Raw genomic sequence first — 22793 nt, 5'->3', positions numbered from 1 at the left:
GTTGCGAGGCACATGCTTCATGGGCCTGTGATTGTAAGAAAGGGTTATGAAAATGTGTGTGTGTCTGTGTGATCTGATGTCTGAGGAAAAAAACAACAAAAACTTCAGGACATTTCAAAAATACACGTGTAGCAAAAATGCACAGTGCCCGGGGAGGGCTCTGCTTGGTGTGTCCGGAGCCCAGAAAGCACTGACTCGTACACGGGGCCTCACTAAGTTCTTGTTGATCGTTAACAAACAAACAAAAAGCAACCTCATACATTTGGAAACAGCTCTAATAGTTCATGGTTCTAAGAAGACATCATAAAGAGATTAGAAGTACTTCAACATGGTGACGCTAACAGGCGCAGGAGGTGGCAACCACGTGTTTCAGCAGAAATGCGAGCCTTCCTGTGATTTAAAAGAGTCACTGGAGACCCTGGAAATGGTGGGCGGCTGGGGCGACAGGAGGCTGGTGGCAGAATGGGGCAGAGCCTCTGAGTGAGAGAGGAGGACGAAGGAGGTCACAGGAGGCCTGGGAGCTGGTCCTTCCAAAGGCCTGGAGCCCATGAGCGTGTCTACCAGCGAGCAGGAAGCTCAGGGACCCCAGGGCAGGGACAGCCCCCTAGGAGCCAGGGGATGGAGGCTGCAGTCTCTTCACTGAGTGGAGAGATGGAGTGGCCAGCAGGCTGAAGCATAAGCTGCTCCCCAGACCCGGCTGAGCTCCTCACCGCCGCTGGGCAGCCTGTCCTCACTGTTGGTCTCTGCTGACTGTGGTTGGCACAGCGGGCGAGGAAGCTAGAGAGAAGACGCCCCACGCCACCTGCCGAGAGTGAGGGCAGCTCAGGGCCAAAAGAGACATGCTGCAGCGGCTGAGAGCTCGGGGCCTCGCCTCAGGCACCGGCCCCTCCCTCCCGGCGCCCTGGCGGCTCCTCACCGACAGGACAGGACCCTGCGATCGCACACCTGGACGAGCACCCCAGAGAAATGAAAACACAAGTCACGGCAGCCCCCTTCCCAACAGCCCTGCGTGGGGACGAGGCGCAGGGGTGGTCCCGCCCCTCCACTGACCTGTTGGCAGCAAGGGGGTGATGGCCATGACCCATTAGGGATTCTCTCCGGAGAACCGGGTGGCCTGCCAAGGCCAGTCCCCTACCTTGCACCGTGTGTGCGATTTCTCTGCTGCGAGGACCAGATGCTCACAGCCGCCCCTGGCATGGGGCCGTGTCCTCACAGGCCCAGGTCGTGGGCCCTCCCGTGTCAAGAGTCACCTGCCTGCATGTGACACGCCTTCCGGCCGTGCATCTTTCCTCCTCACAACTTTTCTCCCACCTGCTTCTAAGTCCCCCGATGACAGAATCATGGCGACAAGCGCTAATGCAACCTGAGGGATACAAGACTGCACCCCGGACCGCTGTAAGCCGAGTCTGGCAAAGAGCTGCCGAGTGTCCTGCTTCGGAGGGAATCCTGGGCACACGGACTCCTTGTCCCTCAGTGCTGGTCATTTCCTCAAACTGCAGAACAGGAGGAAAAGTGTCTCCTCCCAAGCTCCGCATCTACAGGGCCCAGCAGAGACCCGACACTGACGCCAGCAGTTCTGAGGCAGAAATGGGTCAGGCTGAGCTAGGAGCTGCAGATAAGCTTTCTATCTATAGCCTCCTTGAGGAAAGCGGTGTCTTTGAACACAGGCCTTTGGGGAAACGGGGGCTGGCAGGTCCCGTATTGCGGCACAAGAGCTGCCTCCGCTCGGCCCCCGGCCCGAGGTCTGGGAGCAGAGCCGGTCCCCAGCAGCCCGTCCTGGACAGAGCGTCTGCCTGCTGCTGGGGGACGGCGCTGGGGACAAAGGGGCTCCTCTCCCGGCTCCACCGGCTCCTGAGACTCAGTCACCAGGCGGCCTCCAGGCTGCCCCTCGTGCCGGTGGCCAACCCCGCGCCCATCCACAAGGCGTCCCGTACTGCCTCTCGTGGACATTCAGCTGCGTGGCACCCTCCTGTGGGTGCCCAGGAACCACGACCCTAGGTGCCCCTCAGTCCTCTGCCTTCGTTAGTTGTTCGGCTGCTCAGTCGTGTCCGACTCTTTGCAACCCCACGGACTGCAGCACGCCAGGCTTCCCTGTCCTCCACTATCTCCTGGAATTTGCTCAGATTCATGTCCATTGAGTTGTGATGCCATCCAACCATCTCATCCTCTGTCGTCCCCTTCTCCTCCTGCCCTCCATCTTTCCCAGCCTCAGGGTCTTTTCCAATGAGGCAGTTCTTCACATCAGGTGGGGAAAGTATTGCAGCTTCAGCTTCAACATCAGCCCTTCCAGTGTGTATTCAGGATTGATTTCCTTTAGGAACCACCTACTAATATGTGTCCAGACACACTAACTGTGGAAATAAAGGTTTTATACTAAAGACCCTTCTCTTAAAGTCCTTCAGGGCCCCTGAGCAGAACGAAGACCCTTGTGGTTGGAGCAGAACCCTCCTGACCGACACTGGAGGGCACCACATCTGAGGGCTGACCAGTCAGGAGGACCAGGCTGGTCTCCAGGTTCCCCATCACCCCTCCTGCCCGCATCATCCTAACAGCCAGGGGCCACAGTGTCCCCTGCTCCAGTGAGACCCTGGGCACCCCTGGCCAGCACCTGCAGCAGCCCAGATCTCACGGTCTCCATTAATTCCATTACAAGTGTCCACCCACAGGTGTGCATTTGTGGATACGTTTTAGGTGTGATCTTGCTGAGGCCACAACCTTAGGAATCTCCTGGCAACCCAGTGGTTAGGACTTGGCACCCATTGCCAGTGGCCCGGGTTCGATCCCTGCTTGGGGAACTAAGATCTCACAAGCCACATGCAGTGCAGCTTAAAAAAAAAAAGCAAACAACAGCAACAAAACCCACCTTTTCCCTTCCATTTTATGAATTCACATTGTGGAGCTCCACACCGTGACTTCTCCCACCTGTGCCCAGCAGGACCCCAAGCAGGCCCGTGAAGCAGCGTCTCACCTCTGCTGACACACGTCCTGCATCTGCGTGGCATCCCGTGAACTGCCGTGCTCGGCCTATGCACACACGGGCTGTCGCTGGTCCACACCTGGCTCTTCACTCCACATGGCTCTGCCCCCTCCTCCTTCTTCACCCCTCTCCCCACCTGGAGCCCTCTCTGCTGTGCTCCCAGGGCCTGGAGCTTGGGGTCAGCCTCACACATGGCTGGGGCCATGCTAGTGGGAGTCCAGCACAGTCTCCGCATGACCCCATGTTTCTGCCACCACAGGCAAAGCTAAAACAGTCTCCCTGTGTCCTCCTTTCTGTGGGATGGCCTGATTCCCGGGAGAGAAAGTTCTAGGTCAAAGGTCACATATCATTTCAGCTTTGCCAGACTGCTTTCCAAACAACCATTCCTCCAGACAGCACCACTAACATCAGGACACATATATTTGCTTTGATGGAGTTTGCGTCTCATGCGAAGTCTGACTGCAGGGCGATGAAAGCAGTCAATTCTAAAGGAAACCCACCCTGAATTTTAAGTTGGGTAATGTGATTCTCACACTTTATTCTTCTTTTTCAAAACTGTTTAAATTATTCTTGTTCTTTGCATCTCCTTGTGTAAGTTTTAGAAGCAGCATGTCTCTATCTACAAAAAGTCTTGCTGGGATTTTCACTGGAATTCTAATTAATTTGTAAATCAACTTAAGGAGAACTGAGATCTTCACTTCATCGAGTCTTTCTGTGAATGAACATGTATGACTCTCCGTTTATTTGTCTTAAACTCCTCCCCTCGTGTGTTTAACGGAAGTGCTGTGCTGCACCGGAAGCTAACATGGCCTTGCAGGCCAACTGCACTTCCGTGGTCTCGGCCGCGCTGGGTCCTCACGCAGCACGTGAGCTTCCTCCAGCTGCACGCAGGGGCTTCTCTTGGCACACAGGTTCTAGGGCACACGGGCTCAGCAGGTGCAGCACGAGGGCTTAGTTGCTCTGTGGCATGTGGAATCTTAGTTCCTGGACCAGGGATGGGACCCATATTCCCGGCATTGGAAAGTGGATTCTTAACCACTGGACCACCAAGTTCTTAACTATAAAAGTGTGCAACACTCAATCAAAAGTAAAGAGGTATATCAGGAAATAAGATGCACTCACAGGGACAGGTGAGAAAAACTGACCCAACAGAGATGAAGACAGCGGAGCTATTTGACAAGGACTTTAAAGAAACACACTAAATGCACTCAAGGAGAGAAGGACAAGATGAACAAATCCAACAGAGATGAAGACAGCGGAGCTATTTGACAAGGACTTTAAAGAAACACACTAAATGCACTCAAGGAGAGAAAGACAAGATGAACAAATCCAACAGAGATGAAGACAGCGGAGCTATTTGACAAGGACTTTAAAAGAAACACACTAAATACACTCAAGGAGAGAAGGACAAGATGAACAAATCTGGGCTGGAGGAGACCTGGAGACAAAAACAAACCAGTGGAAATTCTAAGGACATACACGGAACAACTAAACTCAGCTCAGCGGACAGCTGTGACGCACACCTACAGGTAAAGAGAGGGCAGGTCGGAGGAGCCCACGCAGGCTGAGGCAGAGAGTGAGGGGCACACAAGCTAAGACAAAGCAAAGCAGACCCTGGGGTCCGGGGAAAGGTCAAGAATATCTTTAACTGAGGTCTAGATGAAGAGCAGAAAGAGAGTGAAGCGTCCAAAATACGTGAGAAATAAGGGCTGAGACTTTCCCCAACTGACGAGAGATGTCAAGCTTCAGATGCTAGACGCACAGCGAGCACCGAGAAGGGTAAACACAGGGAAAACACACCCAGGCCCAGTGCAGTGAGCCTGACGACTGAGGATAGAGAAGAGAGCTTGAAGCACCCAGGAAGGCGCACCACCTTCAAAGGAGTGACAGTGAGAAAGACAGAAAGCATGGAAACGGAAGGCAGTGGAGTAACATCCGCAGAACGCTGCTGCTGCTGCTAAGTCACGTCAGTCGTGTCCGGCTCTTCGAGACGTCATGGACTGTAGCCTACCAGGCTCCTCCATCCATGGGCTTTCCCAGGCAAGAGTACTGGAGTGGGGTGCCGTTGCCTGCTCCACTCAGAATGCCAGCAGAAACAAACGCCAGCCTATACTTCCACACCCAGTGAGAGCGTCCCTGAAAAATAAAGAACAAAAGAAGTCTTCAGAGAAACAAAAACTGGCAGAATCCATCACCAGGAAGCCCACACCAAATGAAATACCAGAAGGTGCTCTCCAGGGAGGGAAAAAAAAGTGACCCCATTTAGAAGTTCAAAATGCTAGGACTGAAGAGGGCCTGGTTTCAATCCCAGGTCAGGGAACTAAGATCCCACAAGCCACATGGTCAAGAAAGAAAGAAAGATAAGGACTCAACCAGGTGAATCAGGTAAGTCAAAAAATAATGACAATGACATAATTCCCAGTGAATTCCACAGGCCCCCACTGTGGCCAGCACACTCTGGGAGGGGTCCACTGCACGTATGGTGGTAACCTGCTGTACTCAGCGTTGTGGGGTATCTCAAAATCGACAAGCACAGGTGAGGAATGCGGGGGAAGGTCCTTGTAGACCTTCCTTTCCCTCCTCAGGAGTTTTACTCAGCTCTCAATTTTATCTCCTTCAGCTGGACCACTTCTTTCATTCAGTCTGCAGACAACTGGCCACGCTCCTCACCAGCTCCAGTCTGCAGGTCACCCTTCTGAGCCTGGCCGTCCCCTCCAGCAGGAATTTCTGTCTGCTCTGCTCAATGTTGAATCCTCAGCACCTACAACACAGTTAGGCACGCAGGAGTCAAGGAATACATTTAGGTGAGACACTGAATTATTACCATTCATTGCCTATGTTAGATGAATAGATTACACCCATAGATTACAGATTTTTTTTTAATTTACAAAATTGCCTCTTTCTTTCAAAACCACTGTCTCTATGTCTTACTCTCCAGCTCCAGTTGTCAGTGCTCTTAGAATCCTGAGATCCAGACTTTGCTCTAAGTCAGAGAACTGACCCGCTGACGGCCCGGGCCCAGCGAGGCTTCATCCTCACCCGGTCGGACCTGAGAAGCCCACCCACCACCGCCCTGCTGGTCTGACGATCAGGTCCAGCCCACGGGGGCGTGGCTACACTCACCCCGCCCCTCAGGTACCGCCCCCGACACAGCCTGAGGCCCGCCCAAGGCCCCGCCCCCCACCTGGGCCAGCGGACGCGAGGCCCCGCCCCCACTCTGCGCCCCGCCCCAGCGCGGGCCCCAAGGTAGCCCCTCGGTCGGAAGTAGGCCGTGTTCCTCCGGGTCTGCAGGCTGGAGACAGTCCGTCGTCGTGTCTAAGTCAGTCACTCCCGCAGTCTATCAGCAGATGGGCCAAAGAGACGACTGACCGGCCCGAAGTCAGTTCTTACCGACGCCGCTTTGGTCTTCCTGTGTGTGCACGCGCGCCGGGCGCCACTGAGCTTACGCAGCCCGGGGAGACGCGCGCTTGCGAGAAGGGGCGAGGGGTTCGCTGGGTAGGGCCCCCCCGCCCTCCGCCCCCCGCAGCCGCGGGCCTAGGGGGCGGGGCCTCTCGGGGCGGGGCCAGTGAGGCGGACCCCCCGAGGGAGGAGCGAACGCCGGCGCGCTCCGATGACGTCATGGCGCCCGTGCGCTCCTCCGCGCGTGCGCGCTCCCTGCGGGCCCTCCTCCCGGGGCACGCTGGGAGCCCCGACGCGCGGCGCAGAGTATGCGTCTGCGCATTGCCTCTTGGCTTGCTTGTCTCGCGTGGTCGTGGGATCCGCTCTTTGGGGTCCTGCAAGTTACACGACCGAGGGCTTGCCAGTCAGACTTTCCTTCTCAAGTTGAGTAACCCCGACCTTATTCCCCACAGAACCGACCCCTGGGAAGGACAGACAGCCCTGGCAGAACGCACTCGCCCGGATGGCGCCCGGCCTTGGGATGGGCCTTGGGATAGCCACCCGGCCTCCTGCAGCTGTTGCCCGAGGCCCGGGGGGGTGGGCGGGCAGCTCCCGTGGTGAAGAGAATGACGTAAGTGGGACAGCGCCTCGGTGGCTGAGGACTCGGGTTGTGACGAGGGCTAGCTGAAAACAGTCAGTGTCAGCCTGTGGAGATTGCTTGCGGACATTGAATACGTCTGAACTGTTGTTACAGTTAAACGCTCCGGAAACAAACTCTCAGAAGGACAGCGTGGAGAGTGGAGTGCAGTTTAGTACACCAGCGGTCGGAGGTGGAGTCTCCTCTTTAGCCAGGGACTCCGACCAACTTTTGTGAAAACCTTATATATCTTAAGTGTACTGCTCAAGCCCACAGCTCCAAATTCCTTAACCCTAGCCTGGAAAGTGTTAAAGGGAGATACAATCAGGTTACAGCCATGAGTCATAATCAGAAGGGGCAGCTGGTTATACATTGCAGCCTACACTGATGGGGGCCATAAAGATTACAGAGCTGATTGACTACGTAGGGGAGTATTGCATTCTTTTTGGCGACGGGAAATCTTGGTATGGAATCTTGTGTTTATCAGTCTGGGAGTACAGTTCCGCCGTAGGCATGTTATCCCCATGGCTACCAGGCACATAGTCCAAAGTTCACTGAAAGTGCAAGATGGCGTTTCCTTCTTTTTCAAGATGGAGTCAGCTCAGCCTGTTCCTTTCCTGCTTCAGTGACACACACGGGCCGTGACGTCAGGTTGCTTACGTGTCTGTTCACATACTTGTGTCTGTTCGTGTACACATACCTATTCTTTGTTGTTCAGTTCCTAAGTCGTGCCTGTCCCTTTGTGACCCCGTGGGCCGCAACACACCAGTCTTTGCTGTCCTTCACTATCTCCCAGAGTTTGCTCAAACTCATGTCACTTGAGTCAGTGATGCTATCCAACCATCTCATCCTCTGTCATCCCCTTCTCCTCCCGCCCTTAATCTTCCTCAGCATCAGGGTCTTTGCAATGAGTTTGCTCTTTGCATCATCAAGTATTGGAGCTTCAGCTTCAGCACAGCCCTCCCAATGACTATTCAGGGTTGATATCCTTTACTATAGATTGGTTTGATCTCCTTGCAGTCCAGGGGACTCTCAAGCGTCTTCTTCAACACCACAGTTCAAAAGCATCAGTTCTTCAGTTCTCGGCCTTCTTTATGGTCCAACTCTCACATCTGTACGTGACTACTGGAAAAACCACAGCTTTTACTGTACAGACCTTTGTCCGCAAAGTGACGTCTCTGCTTTTACTACACCGTCTAGGTTTGTCATAGCTTTCCTTCCAAGGAGCAAGTGTCCTTTAATTTCGTGGCTGCAGTCTTCGTCCGCAGTAATTTGGGAGCCCAAGGAAAGAAAATATGTCACTGTTTCCACTTTTCCCCTCTATTTGCCATGAAGTGATGGGACTGGATGCCATGATCTTAGTTTTTTGAAAGTTGAGTTTTAAGCCAGCTTTTTTACTCTCCTCTTTGACCAGCAGCAAGAGGCTCGTTGGTTTCTCTTCACTTTCTGCCATTAGAGCTGTATCATCTCCATATCTGAGGTTGTTGATATTTCTCCCAGCAATCTTGATTTCAGCTTGTGCTTCCTCCAGCCTGGCATTTCACATGGTGTACTCTGCATATAAGTTAAATTAACAGGGTGACAATATGCAGCCTTGCCATACTCATGTTTGGTATGTCACAGACCCTCCCACGTGTGCCCATGAAACTTTTAGCCAAGATAGAGTCTACCACAGAGCCCTTGAGTAGCTTAGCATCATTCCCCTTTGACCTCCAAGGAGCCTTTCTGTTTGTGTTAGGGGAGGTCTCTCGGCTTCAAGAATGAGAAATATGTGGTTTAGGCAGGGCCCAGCCTCCTCCCAGAAGGCAATGGCACCCCACTCCAGTACTCTTGCCTAGAAAATCCCATGGACGGAGGAGCCTGGTAGGCTGCAGTCCACGGGGTCGCTAGAGTCGGACACGACTGAGCGACTTCACTTTCACTTTTCACTTTCATGCATTGGAGAAGGCAATGGCAACCCACTCCAGTGTTCTTGCCTGGAGAATCCCAGGGACAGGGAAGCCTGGTGGGCTGCCGTCTGTGGGGTCGCAGAGAGTCGGACACGACTGAAGTGACGTAGCAGATAGCAGAAAGGGAATGAATCTCCAATTGCTTTACCCTGGGGGCGGAAGGGGGCATCTGCCTTCTTGCCTTGGTCAGAAGTCTGAAATGGGCCTTAGGGGGTTACAATCAAGGTATCCACAGGCGGACTCTCTCCAGAAGGTCCAGGGGAGAACTTCGTGCTTGGCCTTTTCCAGCGCCGAGAGAGAGAGAGAGAGAGAGAGAGAGCGAGCCTCGATGCACCCTCGAGGCAGCGGCTGCAGCTCCGCTTCCACTGTCACTCTTGCTCTCTGACTTTGGCTTCTCTGCTTCTCTTTATGGATCTTTATGACTACCCGGCTCCTCTCTGATTTTGGCTTCTCTGCTTCTCCTTCATGGATCTTTATGACTACCCGGCTCCTCTCTGATTTTGGCTTCTCTGCTTCTCCTCCATGGATCTTTATGACTACCTGGCCTGTCCAAGTAGGCCAGGACAGTCTCCCCACCTCAGGGTTCTTAACTTGGTCGCATCTGCAGAGACCCCCTTGTCGTCTAAGATAACTCGCAGCTTTGGGGATTAGGGCATGACCATCTCTGGGGGCTGTTATTCTGCCCACTGTTCCTTATCTCTCGTTTTTACTTGTAAAATGGTATTGTGTGTACAGGAGCAGGAGGAGCGCAGCACAGGTGTCAGGCCGTTTTCTCCTGGAGGATGGTGAGTGCTTAGGTTTTCCATTCCCTTGGCTGCCATACTCGACCCGGATAAAAGCAGGGCCCCGTCCGCCTGCTCCCCCCCGCCCCCGTGTGTGCCCCCCGCCCCCGTGTGTCCCTCCGCCCCCGTGTGTCCCCGCCCCCGTGTGTGCCCCCGCCCCCGTGTGTGCCCCCCGCCCCCGTGTGTGCCCACCTTACTGTGTCGCCCCAGGCACGCCATATGCATTCCAACACATGTGAGTAATAAACACACCCCCCTGAAGCTTTCCAACGATCTTTGCTGTAGGCTGCTGTGCAATCACGAGGGTGGGTCAAGTCATGACACTCGTTATGGTTAGGCCTAGAGGGGAGTGAAACAGATGTGTTATGATGCTTTTAACGTTTTTCTGATAGACATTTAGATTGTTTCCAGGTTTGGACAGTTGCAAAATGCTGTAGACATTTTGAACATGTCTCCTTGGCTCATGTGTGAATATTCCTCTTGATTGATACACAGAAATGGAGGGGTGTATAGTGTTTACATAAGCCAAACTCCACATTTGTTACCTGAAAAACTGGGTTTGCTTCATGGTGGATCTCGAGCCAAAAGATATAAACAAGCCAAAGATTGGGAGAAGAAAGGATTATTATTCAGAGCAAGTAAGAACACAGTGACCTTTCCCAAAGCACTGTCTCCCGCCAGAGCCCGAGGCTTGTGTGACTGAAGTCAGGAGGGTCAGAGGAGGTCATCTCCACCCCTTCGGTCCAGTAGGTCTGGCGGCTGAGACTTCAGGCTCATCGTCACCAGTGAAGCAGAACCGAGAGGCTACAGCCGGTGGACCACCTTGGCTGTGGCTACTTCTCTCGCCTGATGGCAGTGTTTGCTTCTGCGTTCCTTTTTTCCCTTAGGACCAATTCCTAAGACCTGTTCAAGAGCCAGTATCCTGCCCAGGCTTAGATCACGGAACGGCTTTGGTCAAAATGGCTTCTCGTCTGTCAGGAAAGCCATGCCTGTTTCTCTTTCCCGGGACACCCTACTATGTGTGTGCGTGCGTTTCCTACCATGCCTGCTTACACACACACACCCCCCCCTACCGCGTCTGCTCACACACACACACACGCATTTCACACACACACGCATTTCACACACACACACGCATTTCACACACACACACGCATTTCACCAGCCAGGACAAATAACATCTTTTCCTTTCTGGCAGCAAAAAGAAGTGATTCAGGTATCTGATTTCCGTGCTCTGGGAAACGCCACGTCTGCCTGCCGCGGGGAGGAGGCAGACGAAGCTCCGTCGCCCGTTTCCGTGGGGTGGTCGCGGCTCCCCGCGCCTGCGCCCGCCTCCTCCCCACGCGGCGGCCTGCTCCGGTGCTGGGCGACGAAGTGGAAAGTCAGACAGGGACGGCAGGTTCTACCCGGGAGCTCAGCGGAAAGCGGCGCAGCCTAGCTCGGGGGCACAGGCTCGGCGCGCGTCTCAGAAAGAGCCCGGGCCAGGCGGGGAGGGCTGAGGTCGCGGGGGGTTTCCGGTGGGCGAGGGCGGCTCGGCGCCCGCCTCGGGGCACGTCTGCCCCGGCGCCGCCAGGCCCCGCCCCCAGGGCCCCGCCCTGGCCGTGACCCTAACTCCCGCCTGGCGGTAGACGCGGCTCGGCCCTCAGGTCTGCGGCGGCTGGAGGTGAGATCGCGGTCCGGGGGCGAGCGGGGCGCCGCGGCATTTCGGGGTCCTCCGGCCACTGACCGCGGGGCTGCTGACTCCCGGGCCCGAGAAAAGGCGGGGGCCGGGGGGACCGGGAGTCCTCTCCCCTAGGGTGGCCCCGGCCCGCCCCTGCGCTCACCCCAGACCCCCGGACACATGCGGGGCCTCCGGCGGGCGTGGAGGGCGGCGGCGGCCCTGGGTGGCCGCCGCTCCCTGCCGCCCCCCGCGCCCCGCAGAGGTAACCGCGCTGCGCCGGGGGGGAGGCTGGGCCGTACCCGAGGCGGAAGGGACGCAGGCGTGTGTCCGGCGCGGTCTTGCGCAGCAGCTTTTAAGTCGCCGCGCTTTTAAGCGTTAATTCGGGGCCGTTATTGAGATCCTGGGCCGTGACTCGGCTACGGAGCAGCCCAGCTGGTGGGAGTCCTGATTCCCAGGGAGGCCGTGGGTGGGACGCGTGGTTGTTCCTGCCCAGATCAGGCAGGCTCACCCGGGGCTTGTGAGGAGGCTGTACACACAGCGTTTTGGGGGATGTTTATAGTTTCTCGTGGATTTTCAAAGGGATGGTGTCCATTGGAAGCTATGAAGCCCCGGCGTCAACGGAGGGATACTCAGAAGTCGGGTCAGGGCTGGGGCGTCTCAGCTGCTGGTATCTGCCTCCTACCAGGGAGAGCCGAGTGCCCTCCTGTCAGGCTGGGAGCCAGGGAGCTTCAGGGCGAGGGCGCAGGTGGGGAGCAGTGTGGGTCCGTGGGGCCTGGGACCGCCTGCTGGCCCCCTTCCTGGGATGACAGGACTCTGAGTCAGGGTTTGGCTGGCCACACCCTGGCCTGGGGGCGGGGGGGGGGCGGCGAGGTGGGTCTGGTTTTGCTCTGCGCAGTGAGCCGGGTGGCCTCTGCAGGGATGGCCTGTCCGCATGAGGACATGTGAAGTGGCCGGTTACCCGAGCCCTGGCCTCGGTTTCTCAGCAGGCTCCCTACTAGGACGTGCAGGCGTGAATCTGTGACTCTTGCCCGATTGTCGGCGCTAGAGCTTTCCCAGCAAGAAAGGAATGAGAGCCTTTGCCTGGCTGGCTTTCTGCCCACTGTGGGCTCCATCAGCCTGCAGATGGAGGGGCGTCCCCCGTTCAGCCAGGCCGGGGCCGTGCCAGGCACAGACACACACGAGTGAGACACTGTTCTCAGGAACCTGGGGTCCCCGCAAGCAGGAATCTCACATGGGCCTGGGTCACCCTGTCTCCGGAGACCTGGGAAGGCATGGCTTCCAGGCGCGAGTCTTCACTGAATGCTTGCTCTTTGTATGAAACCCACTCCCTGCCCTGAACCTGGGCAGCCCCCCAGCTCCTGGCTCCCTGAGGGCTCCTCTCCTGCGGGCCCCGCCTTCTGGGCCACAGGCAGCAGCAGCTCTGCGTGGCCCTGCTGAGGTCTCAGGGCCCGTGCTCTCCTATCCCAGACCTGCTGGCCAGAGGCCTCCCTCCTCTCAGCCTCCTTGGTGAGCTGGCTTCTCGGGGGGCAGGTCCCCGGGCTGAGTCAGAGTGGGGCGGAGGACATGCCCTGCACCGATTACAAGCTCCCAGAGGGGATCTGTAAGCAGGCACCCCAGGGTGCCACTCAAGAGTGCACCGTCGAGTGCGGGCCACTGGGCCTGGAGTCCCCACCCCACCTGCTGCGTCCTGTCCAGGGCCCTTGAAGCTGGTGCCCCTGAGGAGCTGCTGGTGACCACACGCACCTGCCCCCCACGCAGCTGCTTCGGGGCAGGGAGGGCCCAGGTGCATCCTGGGGGTCGGCTCCAGCCCCTGTGCCCCCAGCTGAGTCTCCAGGCTTTCTGGCCCACAGGCCCCCTCCTCTCCACCCGCCCTCGCTCAGGCAGGGGAGAGGCAGAACTTTGGGTGGCTGGCACGGGTTTCCACTTCCTCCTGGGTAGGCGGTGCCCAGGAGGCTACGAATGGGGGCTGGGGGATGAGAGCTGCCTCTGCTCCCGCCGCGGCACCCCTGAGCTCTGCGGCCTGTGGTGTCTTCAGCGGGGAGCCCCCTCCCACTCCTGATCCTGGCGGTGAGGTGGATAGAGGTGCTGAAGCAGGGAAACACGGCAGGCAGGAACCTCTCCTGGGGTGTCTGGGGCCCTGTGGGGTGCTCCCCGCCAGTGGCTCTGGCCCGTCAGACCTTGAGAGCTTGGCTGAAATGTTTTCCTTCTTCCCCTGCCTCTGCCAGGAAACCCTTCACTTCACACCATGAAGCTGGACATCCAGTGTGAGCAGCTGAGCGACGCCCGCTGGACGGAGCTGCTGCCTCTGATCCAGCAGTACGAGGTGGTCAGGTAGGACCGCTGTGCCCACCGACCTGGGGGGCCACCCTCCCGGGGGTGAGCTGTGCTCCCAGGTCATGGGGGGCCACCCTCCGGGGGTGAGCTGTGCTCCCAGGTCATGGGGGGCCACCCTCCCGGGGTGAGCTGTGCTCCCAGGTCATGGGGGGCCACCCTCCGGGGGTGAGCTGTGCTCCCAGGTCATGGGGGGCCACCCTCCCGGGGTGAGCTGTGCTCCCAGGTCATGGGGGGCCACCCTCCCGGGGTGAGCTGTGCTCCCAGGTCATGGGGGGCCACCCTCCGGGGGTGAGCTGTGCTCCCAGGTCATGGGGGGCCACCCTCCCGGGGTGAGCTGTGCTCCCAGGTCATGGGGGGCCACCCTCCCGGGGTGAGCTGTGCTCCCAGGTCATGGGGGGCCACCCTCCCGGGGTGAGCTGTGCTCCCAGGTCATGGGGGGCCACCCTCCCGGGGTGAGCTGTGCTCCCAGGTCACGTCACTTAGAGAAAGTCGAGGTGACAGTCGCTCAGTCGTGTCCAACTCTTCGCGACCCCATGGACTGTAGCCCACCCCAATCCTCTGTCCATGGGCTTTTCAGGCAAGAAAACTGGAGTGGGTTGCCATTCCCTTCTCCAGGGGATCTTCCTGACCCAGGGATCGAACTTGGGTCTCCCTTATTGCAGGCAGACTCTTTACTGTCTGAGCCACCAGGGAAGCCCTTACACTTGTAGACGCTTGATATAAACCTTGCATGGTTTTCTGCGGCGTGAAGTATTACTCTTTCTGTACTTTTCCAGCCATTTGAAGGTAAACTCATTCTGGCTGGGCCTGCAGGTCAGAGCGTCCCCTTCCCCTGGGCACGAAGTTGCTGCAGCCCGCTCATGGGGGCAGTCTGCCCCCTGCCCTGGCCAGGCTGTGGTCGAATCTGAGCCCAGACTAGCCCTCTAACCCAGAAGCTCCTCAGGGCTCACAAGCAAGAGACAAGAGCCTGTCTGCTTCACGTTTTCCTTTTGGGTTTATTTGAAGTAGTTTTAGGTTTACGGAAGAGTCACAAAACGAGGCAGGGTCCCCTGTGCCCCGTCACCTGGGGCGCTGGTCAAGGTGAGGCGCCCGACATGGCCTGGACTCAACGTCACCAGCTTTTCCGAGAGCGTTGTGCAGGCCCCCACGGCCCCTCCCATCTGTGATGGCCTCTCTGTCCCCCTTGTCCTTGGCTGCCTGACGGTGGGGTCTGCTCGCTGGGGCTCTGGTGAAAGTCCCTCTGACACCTTCCCGTGGTTGAGTCACACGTCTTTGGGAAGACAACAGAATGACATTGTGTCCTGCCTGGCATGCTGTACCATGGAGATATTGTCCCAGGGGTGCCACATGGTCACCCCCGGTGGTCACCGTGGCTGCTGATGAGGGGGTGTTGCCGGTTCTCAGGGTGAGACACCTTCAGGCTCTGCTAACATTTTGCTTCTGCTCAGAGCTTTGCCCACCCATCTTTGCATCTGTTGGTGGGTCTTGCCAGACAGCATTACTAGGACTTTGTCAGCTGGGAGTGTAGTTTCTGCCTTCCTTCCACGTTTCTCGATTGTCTTTTCCGGGCGACAGCTGGCGCCCCTCCCACCTGGGTCCACTCGATTGTTTACTTGGTTGCCTGGCGGTGGTGCTGGGTCGCGCTCTGGCGCGTCCCGCGCTGGCCTCCCTGGGACCTGCAGCGGGCCTGTGCCCTCGAGCTGCTCCGTCTGGGTCTGGTTTCTCTTCCTGGAAGTGGACAGGCGCCGTACCTGCTGCCTGTGCCCCGTGGAAGGTGTGGGGGCACACGTCCCTACACGTGTCGTTATCTTAACAGGTTCACGAGCTGATCTGGTCACTTCTTTCTCTTTCACTGTAAGATGTGCTGTGACCTGCGTTGTTCAGTTCTTGGCCCAAGTGAAAGGTTGTTGCTGAGCCGTGAAAGACACTGGGATTCTTGGCCTCCGCAGGAGAGGAATTCAATCCAGGGCCAGTGACGAGGCTTGATCGCTCAGAGCTTTTGTGTGATAAAGTTTTATTAAAGCATAAAGGAGATAGAGACAGCTTCTGACACAGACATCAGAAGGGGGCACAAAGAGTGTCCCCCTGCACTAGCATCCATCTGTAGCTGGATGTTATATAGCTACTAGCAGTCTGCTAATTAGAGAAAGGGCTTCCCCTGTGGCTCAGCTGGTAAAGAATCCACCTGTAATGCGGAGACCTGGGTTCGATCCCTGGCTTGGGAAGATCCCCTGGAGAAGGGAAGGGCTACCCACTCCAGTATCCTGGCCTGGAGAATTCCACGGACTGTAAAGTCCATGGGGTTGCAAAGAGTCAGACACAACTGAGTGGTCATGCCCTCCAGGAGTCTATTTCCCAGCCCTGTGTCAGTTCTGGCAGCTCAGTGGTGGGGTCAATGGCAACCTCCTCCAAGAGGGCTCATGCCACACCCAGGTCTGCAGCCCACTGCTCACCTGTGCCTCCAGTGAACTAAGGAGGACTGGAAGGGGTGAATTTAACTCAGATGACCATCATATCTACTACTGTGGGCAAGAATCACCTATAAGAAATGGGGTAGCCATCACAGTCAACAGAAGAGTCCAAAGTGCAGGACTTGGATGCAGTCTCAAAAACGACAGAATGATCCCTGTTCGTTTCCAAGGCAAACCATTCGATATCACGGTAATCCAAGCCTATGCCCCGACCAGGAACACTGAAGAAGCCCAGGTTGAACGTGTCTATGAAGACCTATAAGACCTGCTAGAACTAAAACCCAAAAAAGATGTCCTTTTCATTATACGGGGCTGGGATGCAAAAGTAGGAAGTCAAGAAACACCTGGAGTAACAGGCAAATTTGACCTTGGAATACGGAATGAGGCAGGGCAAAGACTAATAGAGTTTTGCCAAGAAAATGCACTGGTCATAACAAACACCCTCTTCCAACAACACAAGAGAAGACTCTGTACATGGACATCACCAGATGGTCAACACCAAAATAAGATTGATTATATTCTTTGCAGCCAAAGATGGAGAAGCTCTATACAGTCAGCAAAAACAAGACCAGGAGCTGACTGTGGCTCAGATCATGAACTCCTTATTGCCAAATTCAGACTTAAATTGAAGAAAGTAGGGAAAACCATTAGACCATTCGGGTATGACCTAAATCAAATCCCTTATGATTATACAGTGGAAGCGAGAAATAGATTTAGATCTGATAGATAGAGTGCCTGATGAACTATGGATGGAGGTTTGTGACATTGTACGGGAGACAGGGATCAAGACCATCCCCATGGAAAAGAAATGCAAAAAAGGAAAATGGCTGTCTGAGGAGGGCTTACAAATAGCTGTGAAAAAAAGAGAAGCAAAAAGCAAAGGAGAAAAGGAAAGATATACCCATTTGAATGCAGAGTTCCAAAGAATAGTAAGGAGAGATAAGAAAGCCTTCTTCAGCGATCAATGCAAAGAAATAGAGGAAAACAACAGAATGGGAAAGACTAGAGATCTCTTCAAGAAAATTAGAGATACCAAGGGAACATTTCATACAAAGATGGGCTCAATAAAGGACAGAAATGGTATGGACCTAACAGAAGCAGAAGATATTAAGAAGAGGTGGCAAGAATACACAGAAGAACTATACAAAAAAGATCTTCATGACCCAGATAATCACGATGGTGTGATCACTCACCTAGAGCCAGACATCCTGGAATGTGAAGTCAAGTGGGCCTTAGGAAGCATCACCACTAACAAAGCTAGTGGAGGTGATGCAATTCCAGTTGAGCTATTTCCAGTCCTAAAAGATGATGCTGTGAAAGTGCTGCACTCAATATGCCAGCAAATTTGGAAAACTCAGCAGTGGCCACAGGACTGGAAAAGGTCAGTTTTCATTCCAATCCCAAAGAAAAGCAATGCCAAAGAATGCTCAAACTACTGCACAATTGCACTCATCTCACACGCTAGTAAAGTAATGCTCAAAATTCTCCAAGCCAGGCTTCAGCAATACGTGAACCGTGAACTTCCAGATGTTCAAGCTGGTTTTAGAAAAGGCAGAGGAACCAGAGATCAAATTGCCAACATCTGCTGGATCATCGAAAAAGCAAGAGAGTTCCAGAAAAAACGTCTACTTCTGCTTTATTGACTACGCCAAAGCCTTTGACTGTGGGGATCACAATAAACTGTGGAAAATTCTTCAAGAGATGGGAATACCAGACCACCTTACCTGCCTCTTGAGAAACCTATATGCGGGTCAGGAAGCAACAGTTAGAACTGGACATGGAACAACAGACTGGTTCCAAATATGAAAAGGAGTACGTCAAGGCTGTATATTGTCACCCTGCTTATTTAACTTATATGCAGAGTACATCATGAGAAATACTGGGCTGGAGGAAGCACAAGCTGGAATCAAGATTGCCGGGAGAAATATCAATAACTTCAGATACGCAGATGACGCCACCCTTAGGCCAGAAAGTGAAGAAGAGCCTCTTGATGAAAGAGTGAAAAAGTTGGCTTAAACCTCAACATTCAGAAAACTAAGATCATGGCATCCCGTCCCATCACTTCATGAAAAATAGATGGGGAAACAGTGAGAAGAGTGGCAGGTTTTATTTTTCTGGGCTCCAAAATCACTGCAGATGGTGACTGCAGCCATGAAATTAAAAGATGCTTACTCCTTGGAAGGAAAGTTATGACCAACCTAGAGAACATATTAAAAACCAAAGACATTACTTTACCAACAAAGGTCCATCTCGTCAAGGCTGTGGTTTTTCCAGTAGTCATGTATGGATGTGATAGTTGGACTATAAAGAAAGCTGAGCACCGAAGAATTGATGCTTTTGAACTGTGGTGTTGGAGAAGACTCTTGAGAGTCCCTTGGATAGCAAGGAAATCCAACCAGTCCGCCCTAAAGGAAATCCTTCCTGAATATTCATTGGAAGGACTGATGTTGAAGCTGAAACTCCAAGACTTTGGCCACCTGATGTGAAGAACTGACTCATTGGAAAAGACCCTGATGCTGGGAAAGATTGAGGGCGGGAAGAGAAGGGGATGACAGAGGATGAGATGGTTGGATGGCATCAGCAACTCAGTGGACATGAGTTTGGGTAAACTCCGGGAGTTGGTGATGGACAGGGAGGCCTCGTGTGCTGCAGTTCATGGGGTTGCAAAGAGTCGGACATGACTGAGTGACTGAACTGAGCTGAATTAGAGAAAGGAGATGTCCCAAAACTCAGAGACTGGCACCAGGCCCCTCACCCACAACATGCATTTTGAGATAACATTGGCAGCTGGTGAGTCATCCTGAGCCATGAAACAATTGACAGAAGTCTTGAGGAAAGGCAGGTTTCCAAGTAAAGACATCGTGTCATTAACATAGTGTAAGAGAACATTTGCATGAGTAAAACATACTGGTTAGTCAAGTGGGCTCTTAGGCAGAACCAACTTGAAGACCGAGTCTAGGGTGAATACACAGTTCATTAACATAGCTTGAGAAAAGCATTTGCGTGAGAAAAATGCTTGGTGAGCTCAAGGTTGAGAAAAGTTCTGCTGGAACCAGGTGTTGTCATGGCAACGCAGAGTTTTAAAAGAAGCCTTTCGTAAATTTGTGGAGAAGGAAAAAAACCTAACACTTGTAGTTTGTCTCCTCTGCCGCTTGAGAGAGAGTGAGTGTCTGACCCTTGCAGCCTGCCTCCGGTTTGGTGCCCGTGGCCTTCCTGCCTGGTGCCCTGTCGCGGGATGCTCCCCGGCCGCCGTGTGCAGTGACGGTGTGTCTGCCCGCAGGCTGGACGACTGCGGCCTCACGGAGGTGCGCTGCAAGGACATCGGGTCCGCGCTGCAGGCCAACGCGTCCCTGACGGAGCTCAGCCTGCGCACCAACGAGCTCGGCGACGGCGGCGTGCTGCTGGTGCTCCAGGGCCTGCAGAGCCCCACCTGCAAGATCCAGAAGCTCAGGTGCGGCGCTTGGGCGGGCTGGCCCTGGGCCCCGAGTCTCCCCCAGCCTGGGTGGCTTGTCTTCGGCGGGGGGGTTGGTGGCTCTCAGGCCCCCTGACGGCCCGTGTCTCCAGCCTCCAAAACTGCTGCCTGACGGAGGCTGGCTGCGGAGCCCTGCCGGGCGTGCTGCGCTCCCTGCCCACCCTGCGGGAGCTGCACCTCAGCGACAACCCGCTGGGGGATGCCGGCCTGCGGCTGCTCTGTGAGGGGCTCCTGGACCCCCAGTGCCGCCTGGAGAAGCTGCAGTGAGTGTGCCTGCCTGGGGCCCTGCGTGGCCTCAACCACCCCGGGCACCCCCAGCCCTGTTCTCACCCATCCCCTGCGTTGTGCGGAGTGTCTGCCCTGGGCAGGTCCCCTCCCAGCTCATCGCCTGCGGGGAGCTTTGAGGCGGCCCTGTGGCCCTGGGGAGCCTAGATGGGGTCAGTGTTGGCTGGAGGAGGCTGAGCCCGAAAGGCCCAGCTGGGCCAGGTCTCTACCAGGGAGACAGCCCCTGGCCCCTGTGCTGTCCCACCTGGGAGCCCGACAGCCTCTGCTGTCCTCTTCACTGAGGCGGGGGGAAACGAGACCGGACAGGTGCCCTCCAGGCCAGGCTCAGGGCTGACCACCGCTTGCCCCCAGGCTGGAGTACTGCAGCCTGACAGCCGCCAGCTGCGAGCCCCTGGCCGCGGTGCTCAGGGCCACGCGGGACCTGAAGGAGCTCGTGGTGAGCAACAATGACATCGGCGAGGCCGGGGTCCAGGCGCTGTGCCGGGGCCTGGCGGAGTCTGCTTGCCAGCTGGAGACTCTCAAGTAAGCTGCTGTCGGGAGTGGGGCGGGGCAGGGGGCACGGGCGGGCATGGGGTTGGGGGCTCCCCAGCTCCCGGCGCCTCTCGTGCCCCCAGATTGGAGAACTGCGGCCTCACGGCGGCCAACTGCAAAGACCTGTGTGGGATCGTGGCCTCCCAGGCCTCGCTGAAGGACCTGGACCTGGGCAGCAACCGGCTGGGCGACGCGGGCCTTGCGGAGCTGTGCCCCGGGCTGCTGAGCCCCAGCTCCCAGCTCAGGACCCTGTGGTGAGTCCGCCCCCGGGTGGGGCGGGCAGACGGGCACCCGCGCGTGTCAGGGTCTCTGTGTTGACGGGGACCCCACCCCGCAGGCTCTGGGAGTGTGACCTCACCGTCAGCGGCTGCAGAGACCTCTGCCGCGTCCTCCAGGCCAAGGAGGCCCTGAAGGAGCTGAGTCTGGCGGGCAACAGCCTGGGGGACGAGGGCGCCCAGCTGCTGTGCGAGAGCCTGCTGCAGCCCGGCTGCCAGCTGGAGTCCCTGTGGTGAGGGGGCCGCAGGGCGTGTGGGGGCTGGAGGCCCCGGGCGCTCGGGGATGAACTTGGGGGATACGGGGGGGCGACAGCACTGGGGCCCTGGAGGACCGGCCAGGAGGGCACCATGGCCGCCTGAGGACAGGCGCACTCGGGGCTTGGGCCCCTGGGGGCCTCCCAGGGTCCCGCAGAAGTTTGGGCAGAGGTGACTGCAGCCCCTGCCGCCCTCAGGGTGAAGTCCTGCGGGTTTACGGCCGCCTGCTGCCAGCACTTCAGCTCTGTGCTGACCCAGAACAAGCATCTCTTGGAGCTGCAGCTGAGCAGCAACCCGCTGGGCGACGCGGGCGTCCACGTGCTGTGCCAGGCCCTGGGCCAGCCGGGCACTGTGCTGCGGGTGCTCTGGTGAGCTGCTGGGGGGTATGTCCACCGGGGCTGACGGTGGGGATGGCCAGGACCTAGACCCCCTGGCACCCCACTATCTGGTGGCCACCTGGGGGCGCGCCCTCCACCTGACCGCAGCTCTGCCCTCTGCCCAGGGTGGGCGACTGTGAGCTGACGAACAGCAGCTGTGGCGGCCTGGCCTCACTCCTGCTGGCCAGCCCCAGCCTGCGGGAGCTGGACCTGAGCAACAACGGCCTGGGCGACCCCGGCGTCCTGCAGCTGCTGGGCAGCCTGGAGCAGCCCGCCTGCAGCCTGGAGCAGCTGGTGTGAGTGGCCGTGGGGTGGGGGTGGCGGGGCGTAGGTGGGCAGGGGCAGGCAGGTGAGGTGAGAAGCCGGGGTGGGGGGCTCGGCTCCTCTCACCCCCTCCCCGCCCCGCTTCCCCCTGCAGCCTGTACGACATCTACTGGACCGAGGCAGTGGACGAGCGCCTGCGGGCTGTGGAGGAGAGCAAGCCTGGCCTGCGGATCATCTCCTGAGCCCCGTCCCCCACGGGGCGTTAACTGAGAAAAGGTCAAGTCTGCTCATTTCTGGCGGAGAATCTTAGGCACTTTATTAAAATTCCTTTTTGGCAGCAGGCGTCTTTGTCCATACTTGTCCCCACGAGGTGCTGGTGTAGAGGGAGTGAGGTTTTCACGAGCGCCTGCAGTGGCTTGAAGCTGGTCAGAGGTCCGGAGTCTGGGCCAGGAGTGTGCCCGGCAGGCTCCTCCACAGGGGTCTGGCCTGAGCTCCCAGGTGCTGGCAGGACCCCTGCACCCCACCCAGGCCTTCCTCCAGTTTGTGAGAAGAGCGTCCCAGCTGCACTGAGGGGCGCCGGAAGCGGGCCCTGCCTCGCTCAGCAGCAGTGCCCCCGGCTGCCCGTGGGGGAGCTGCTCCCGGGGCCCGGCTCCCGCTGGTGGCCAGCTCCTGAGTGCTCTCCGGTAGAGGCTGGAGCCCTGTGGACAGAAGCACAGGGCCACGCCCTCGAGCGGGCCTCAGTTGTGCTGTGGGTGGGCCCACGGGGGGACCTGCCCTGAGCAGCACAAACAAGGTGCAGACACGGCAGCTTCCGGAGGCTCTGAAGCCTGTGCAGTGGGTTCCTGCCTTCGCTACAAAGCCCTTCAAGGTGCCCTCCCCCAGAAGGAACAGGCTCCACAGAGAGACGGGTGGTCCCAGGCTAGGTGGGAGATGCTCAGGGGGGGGCTCCTGGAGATGGCAGAGGTAGGGAGGCAGACTGGGACCAGAGCGACCATGAACCTGGGGGCGCCAGGCGGACAGGATGCTTTGTGCTCCTAACGGTGGGAAGGCATCAGCCCTGAGCCCAGATGAAAGCTGACACCAAGGCCCTGCGTCTCCTCCCAAAGTGAGGAAGCCCACCGAAGCCAGAGGCTGAGAAACAGCGCA

The 22793-nt window shown here is 56.9% G+C and overlaps 1 protein-coding gene and 1 long non-coding RNA gene across 6 annotated transcripts; one reads left to right on the top strand and one right to left on the bottom strand.

The window, feature by feature from the left end:
- Nucleotides 1–207: 207 nt before the first annotated feature.
- Nucleotides 208–6519, bottom strand: LOC138984699 (uncharacterized). The gene is made up of 3 exons (XR_011461968.1): nucleotides 6368–6519; nucleotides 5648–5738; nucleotides 208–5113 (listed from the first exon to the last, which is right to left on the bottom strand). It is a non-coding gene; the product is annotated as an uncharacterized lncRNA (long non-coding RNA).
- Nucleotides 6520–6572: 53 nt separating this feature from the next.
- Nucleotides 6573–21984, top strand: RNH1 (ribonuclease/angiogenin inhibitor 1). Of its 5 annotated transcripts, none has more exons than XM_070359772.1 (11): nucleotides 6581–6798; nucleotides 9677–9726; nucleotides 13609–13714; nucleotides 19469–19639; nucleotides 19753–19923; nucleotides 20297–20467; nucleotides 20560–20730; nucleotides 20814–20984; nucleotides 21204–21374; nucleotides 21509–21679; nucleotides 21802–21984. In XM_070359772.1, the coding sequence occupies exons 1-11, from the start codon at nucleotides 6596–6598 to the stop codon at nucleotides 21887–21889; spliced, it is 1644 nt and encodes a 547-aa protein (XP_070215873.1). In that variant the 5' UTR covers nucleotides 6581–6595; the 3' UTR covers nucleotides 21890–21984. The 5 variants fall into 5 exon arrangements, with proteins under 5 accessions (XP_070215874.1, XP_070215873.1, XP_070215876.1 ...); XM_070359775.1 differs by lacking the exons at nucleotides 6581–6798; nucleotides 9677–9726 and adding exons at nucleotides 10668–10746; nucleotides 10922–10939; XM_070359773.1 differs by lacking the exon at nucleotides 9677–9726 and having other exon boundaries at nucleotides 6573–6798.
- Nucleotides 21985–22793: the final 809 nt, after the last annotated feature.

Source organism: Bos mutus, chromosome 22 (assembly GCF_027580195.1).
Source record: "Bos mutus isolate GX-2022 chromosome 22, NWIPB_WYAK_1.1, whole genome shotgun sequence".
NCBI classification, from domain to species: domain Eukaryota; kingdom Metazoa; phylum Chordata; class Mammalia; order Artiodactyla; family Bovidae; genus Bos; species Bos mutus.
Note: the sequence above shows the minus strand (reverse complement) of the source record. Positions and strands in the feature narration are given on the sequence as shown.